At 49.2% G+C, this 6,110-nt stretch overlaps 1 protein-coding gene across 2 annotated transcripts; it reads left to right on the top strand.

Moving 5' to 3' along the window:
* The first annotated feature begins 1,230 nt into the window (after positions 1 to 1,230).
* RPL19 (ribosomal protein L19) lies at positions 1,231 to 6,053 on the top strand. 2 transcript variants are annotated; one of them, XM_008012882.3, is made up of 6 exons: positions 1,231 to 1,326; positions 2,187 to 2,293; positions 3,293 to 3,415; positions 4,309 to 4,429; positions 5,403 to 5,513; positions 5,850 to 6,053. In XM_008012882.3, exons 1-6 carry the CDS (start codon positions 1,322 to 1,324, stop codon positions 5,971 to 5,973), a joined length of 591 nt encoding a protein of 196 aa, XP_008011073.1. In that variant the 5' UTR covers positions 1,231 to 1,321; the 3' UTR covers positions 5,974 to 6,053. The 2 variants fall into 2 exon arrangements, with proteins under 2 accessions (XP_008011073.1, XP_072861450.1); XM_073005349.1 differs by lacking the exon at positions 1,231 to 1,326 and adding an exon at positions 1,659 to 1,678.
* The last annotated feature ends 57 nt before the right edge of the window (positions 6,054 to 6,110 follow it).

The raw sequence follows: 6,110 nt of genomic DNA, 5'->3' as shown, positions 1-6,110 counted from the left end.
TTTCTCTTTCTTCTACTTTCTCAGCCAGGAAAGTTGAGATGAAACGGATAGGGTGATCAGCGGGAACCAATGATGAGTTGGAGCCTCAATTCAGATGTAGACTTCTTAAACCCCAGAATGCTCTCCTTGGATTTTTGCATTGGGTGTTCCAGATCAGAAGAACTGAGTGGTCTTGCCATTTCTTTTTTTTATTTTTTTTGAGACTGAATCTCACTCTGTTGCCCAGGCTGGAGTGCAGTCGCACAATCTCGGCTCACTGCAACCTCCGCCTCCTGGGTTCAAGCGATTCTCCTGCCTCAGCCTCCCCAGTAGCTGGAATTACAAGCACGCGCCGCTACGCCCGGCTAATTTTTGTATTTTTAGTGGAGACAGGGTTTCGCCATGTTGGCCAGGCTGGTCTCGAACTCCTGACCTCAACTGATCCACCCGCTTTGGCCTCCCAAAGTGCTGGGATTACAGGCGTGAGCCAGCGAGCCCGGCCCAATTTTTTTTTTTTTTTAAATTTTACTTTCTGCAATCATTCATCCATTCAGCCAGTGCAGTATTTCTCAGGTGTGTTCGATCGCGGATCCATGCCTACCGCAGTACAGCTGTGAGCCAAACGAGACTACGAGACTAGTTCTCGCCCTCCAAGAGCTTGCTGTCTTAATGCCTTCCTTTACTAATTGCAAATATTACCTCACGTAATTTCCACAACTGATGATAGAAACATTGGGATTAGGTCCACTTTACAGAGGAGGAAATTGAGGCACCAAGAAATTAAAGACCCGCAGCGGCGTAAAAACACTAACTTCTTTTAGTGATCTATTCTGCATTCTAGGGGTTTTCAATCTACTAAGAGAGTGAATAAGAGGTCGCCTTTGTCTGATACCTGTTGTCATTCTCTCTCGCTTCTTCAACTGACTTTTTTTCTCAACTAATAAACCATCCACCCACAACCGGCCGAACGCCCGCAAACACCAAGCCACTCTAGCAAATCCTCTCTCACTCCGCCTGCGCAATCCAGCTGACTTCCGGTTAAAATAACCACGTGATCGCGTACCCTTGCTGCGCATGTCTAGTAGGAAGTCGGACTATACCACTTTCCCTACGGAAGGGGTACATTTTCTATGTTTTTAAGTTTAAAACCGATTTCTGATATTAGGCTTTTATCATTTCAGGCCTATACGGAGGCTATGAATGAGTTTGGCGTGGCGGAAGATGAAAGAACCGGACGGGAATACGGACGAAATTGGAGAGGGGGTTGGGCTCTCCCCTTCTCAGATAATGGGAGGAGCCGGTCCCGAGAGAGCTCTTTCCTTTCGCTGCTGCGGCCGCAGCCATGAGGTGAGGGCGCGCTGGTCTCCCGCAGGCGCTGACGCTTTTCGGCGGGGGACTGTTGGGCTTGGGACCGCAGCCGGGGTTGGGGGAGATGAAATGGAGGCCGCCCTAAAGCGGCCGGTCCCGGGGTTTGGGGTAGGCCGGAGCACTCTCGTCCCGGGCCTCCGGGGTGGGGGGGGGCGGGGAGCGTCGCAGCAACTGAGACCCAGAAAAGGCTGCCTTGGGTGGCGGCGCGCCGCACATGTGTCCAGTCGACCCACGCGAGCAAAGCAAACGTAGCGAACGGGACCGAGCCTTGGACCCTTTCTTGCTTGGCACGCCCGGAGCGGAGCAGATCTGTGCTTTCACGTGACCTAAGGCAAGCCTAGTGTAGGCCCCAGGCCTCCGACTGCCGAGAGACGTGATCTCTAACTCTTGACACCTTCCACTCCTTTGGCATTCATAAAGGAAATCTCTACAAATGGCCGAACGAGGCTTGTTACTGTGATAAAACGGGAAAATGAGCCCAGAAAACATTAACTTGCCTGGATTGCTAGACTAGAAATCAGGTCTACGCGCCTCGAATATTTTTCAAACGCTGAGTACCAGAAATGGCATAAGCCCCCTATTCGTTCCAGTAAATCCTTGACTTGATTTTCCAGAGAAGAAATGCGAACATGAGGCTCCAAGAGGTGGAAGGCATAGCGTGGGCTTTGAAGTCTAAACCCAAGGGGACCAGCTGCACAGCCCAGAGCCTTAAAGATGATTTAGGGAAGAGTCTTATTTCGCGGCTGTCGTGTGGGTCGCAGAGGGCAGGTGTTGATGGGGATGTTCATTCTTGCCCAGGAGTGGCTTTCAGAGTCTAATCATGTTTTCTGTGTATCTAGTATGCTCAGGCTTCAGAAGAGGCTCGCCTCTAGTGTCCTCCGCTGTGGCAAGAAGAAGGTCTGGTTAGACCCCAATGAGACCAATGAAATCGCCAATGCCAACTCCCGTGAGTACCTGGGATCTGTCTCTTCACCCTACTTCCTTCTTTTGTCCTGCGTCATATGAACGATAACACAGTTGTGTTGACTTTTTTTTTTTTTTTTTTTTGGGAGACAGTCTGGTTCTGTTGCCCAGGCTGGAGTGTAGTGCCATCTCATCGTTGCAACCCCTGCTCCCAGGCTCAAGTGATTCTCCCGCCTCAGCTTCCTGAGTAGCTGGGATTAGAGGTGTGCACTACCACGCCCAGCTAATTTACTCTTTATTTTTTATTTTATTTTTTATGAGATGGAGTCTCCCTTTGTCACCCGGACTGGAGTGCAGTGGTAGGATCTCAGCTCACTGCAACCTCTGCCTCCCAGGTTCAAGCGATTCTCCTGCCTCAGTCTCCCAAGTAGCTGGGACTAAGGCACGTGCCACCACACCCGGCTAATTTTTGTATCTTTAGTAGAGATGGGGTTTCATCATATTGGTCAGGCTGATCTCAAACTCCTGACCTCAGGTCATCCACCTACCTCAGCCTCCCAGAGTACTGGGATTACAAACATAATCCAGCATACCTAGCTTGTGTTGACTCTTTACAAACCTAGAAAGGTACGTTCAGAGTATCTATAAAATGGAGGAGTCATTGTATCAGGCTTGTTGTTTTGAGTGTGCTGTGATATATTTAAAAGGTAGAAATGGCCAGCCATAGTGGCAGGCATCTGTAATCCCAGCTACTTGGGAAGCTAAGGCAGGAGGATTGTGAGCCCAGGAGTTCAAGACCGACCTGGGCAACATAGGGAGACTGTCTCAGACAAAGAGTATCTCTCACAACTTCTGTTTGTGAAGAAAAAAGAAAAGAGGTTTTTTGGATTTTCGAAGGCAAGAAATAAACAAGTTCCAGTGTTTCCATCCTTTTTGAGAGCATGGGGCCAAGAATGTGAGCAGTGTCTGTGGCCTGGCCTATTTGGATTCTGGGATGTGCTTGGGCCCCAGTTGACTGACCAGGTGCATTATGCTTTCCCAGGTCAGCAGATCCGAAAGCTGATCAAAGATGGGCTGATCATCCGCAAGCCTGTGACGGTCCATTCCCGGGCTCGATGCCGGAAAAATACCTTGGCCCGCCGGAAGGGCAGGCACATGGGCATAGGTAAGTGTGGTCGTCTTCTCCTTAAGAAATGATAGGTGTAGGCCGGGCGCGGTGGCTCAAGCCTGTAATCCCAGCACTTTGGGAGGCCAAGACGGGCGGATCACTAGGTCAGGAGATCGAGACCATCCTGACTAACACGGTGAAACCCCGTCTCTACTAAAAAATACAAAAAACTAGCTGGGCGAGGTGGCGGGCACCTGTAGTCCCAGCTACTCCAGAGGCTGAGGCAGGAGAATGGCGTAAACCCAGGAGGCGGAGCTTGCAGTGAGCTGAGATCCGGCCACTGCACCCCAGCCTGGGCGACAGAGCCAGACTCTGTCTCAAAAACAAACAAACAAAAGAAATGATAGGTGCTGTCATCTGTGCTGAAATATATTCAGGATCTAAGCACTCTGTCTCATCTCAAGCCCGTTTCTTACTCCTTGGTATTTGATGTGTTTTCTGCCTGTGTGCAAATCAGAAAGTTGGTGCTGGTATTGGAATTGAGAGTATCCCTGGTACGAGGTCACATTTACTAAGTCCTTACCTACACTATGCCAAGGATTCTGCTGGGCCCTTGAGAATGTGGTCCATCTTAACTCTAAAATTGCTTTCTAGTGTCAGAATGATTGAAGGAAGCTCCTTACAATGTGCTATGCTACCTTGGTGCACTGCCTGTTAAACCCACATTCTGTATGAAGTAAATGGGGAATTATTGCCGTATTTGTGCTTCCTTTAAAATTGAGTAAACGAAAGAACTTAGGTAGTTGGGAATCATCATCTGGAAGATGGAAGTAATGCTACTTAAAATGAGGTTGTGAGGATTAGATGAGTTAAGACCCTGACTTGAAACTTGGTGTACTATACACAGTGGACCTGGGTAATAGCCCATTCCTAACTTACCTTCTCCATAGGTAAGCGGAAGGGTACAGCCAATGCCCGAATGCCAGAGAAGGTCACGTGGATGAGGAGAATGAGGATTCTGCGCCGGCTGCTCAGAAGATACCGTGAGTCTAAGAAGATTGATCGCCACATGTAAGCATACCCTCTTGGGCCCAGTACCCATTTGCTGCTTTGATGGCTAGTTCATTTTCCAGAGTGGTTTTTTTTGTGTGTGTTGTTTTGTTTTGAGATGGAGTCTTGCTCTGTCACCCAGGTTGGAGTGCAGTGGCGCGATCTCAGCTCACTGCAACCTCCGCCTCCCGGGTTCAAGTTATTCTCCTGCCTCAGCCTCCTGAGTAGCTGGGACTACAGGCGTGTGCCACCATACGTGGCTAATTTTTTTTCATTTTTAGTAGAGACGGGGTTTCACTGTGTTAGCCAGGATGGTCTCGATCTCCTGACCTTGTGATCCATCTGCCTCGGCCTCCCAAAGTGCTGGGATTACGAGCGTTAGCCACTGCGCCCAGCCCACAGAGATCTGTCTTAATGGCCTTGGGTAGGGAGCTTTTTTTGGAGACAGACTCTCGCTCTGTCACCCAGGATGGAATGCAGTGGCATGATCTTGGCTCACTGCAACCTCTGCTTTCCAGGTTCAAGCACTTCGCCTGCCTCACCCTCTCGAGTACCTGGAATTACAGGCATGCACCACCACACCTGGCTAATTTTTGTATTTTTAGTAGAGATGGAGTTTCACCATTGGCCAGACTGGTCTCAAACTCCTGGCCTCAAGTGACGCACCCACATCTCAGCCTCTGAAAGTGCTCAGATTACAGGCCTGAGCTACTATGCCCAGCCACGGGTAGGGAGCCTTTCTAAGAAAGTTTTTCTATTCTGGTCTTTCTTTTTTTCCCCATATGCCATCAGGATAGTCCAACAGTTTATTTGCCAGGCAAGTTCTGTCTAGGAACTGCACACAAAAAAAGTAATGGTTTAGGAAGTAATTCATGCAGCAACAGGAGAAAAGGAAGGAACCTACAAGCTTAGTGACCTTAGGTGGAGGAACAGCTCACAAGGCAGCTTCTGATCCATTACCGACCAGCATCTCTTCACTCCGTGTACCCTGCAGGTATCACAGCCTGTACCTGAAGGTGAAGGGGAATGTGTTCAAAAACAAGCGTATTCTCATGGAACACATCCACAAGCTGAAGGCAGACAAGGCCCGCAAGAAGCTCCTGGCGTAAGTTTCTTTTTAGAGTCTTAGGGGAAAGTTCTTTGACCTTTGAGAGTTGTTCTTAGATACTTAAAATGTGCCAATGCTTAAGTCTTGACTTGCACGCAGTCTGTCATAGGAATATAGCTGTTCCCTTAGAGGCACCCACTCCTCTGTCCTGTACACACCTACTCCTGTCTCATAGGGACTGTAGAGGTTAGTTGAAGCAGGAGCCCTTGGTGGGCCCCCCAACTCATTCCTGAAGCTGACTAGGCTCAAAGGGAGAGGTCTAGGGATGTGTTTCTATTTCCCCAGCATCTCATCCCTTCCCAAACTGACCCATCTTTTCTCTTCCCTGGCCAGTGACCAGGCTGAGGCCCGCAGGTCTAAGACCAAGGAAGCACGCAAGCGCCGTGAAGAGCGCCTCCAGGCCAAGAAGGAGGAGATCATCAAGACTTTGTCCAAGGAGGAAGAGACCAAGAAATAAAAGCTCCCCTCTTTGTCTGTACATACTGGCCTCCGTGACTACATAGATCAGCCATTAAAATAAAAGAAGCCTTTATCTGCTTTCCTCTCTGCTGCTTGCAAGGTTTACAGCTGCTCAGTGAGGGTTTGTGTGTTTTT

This window comes from Chlorocebus sabaeus, chromosome 16 (genome assembly GCF_047675955.1).
Source record: "Chlorocebus sabaeus isolate Y175 chromosome 16, mChlSab1.0.hap1, whole genome shotgun sequence".
Lineage (NCBI taxonomy): Eukaryota > Metazoa > Chordata > Mammalia > Primates > Cercopithecidae > Chlorocebus > Chlorocebus sabaeus.
The sequence above is the reverse complement of the archived record's forward strand: the minus strand, read 5'-3'. Positions and strand labels throughout refer to the sequence as shown.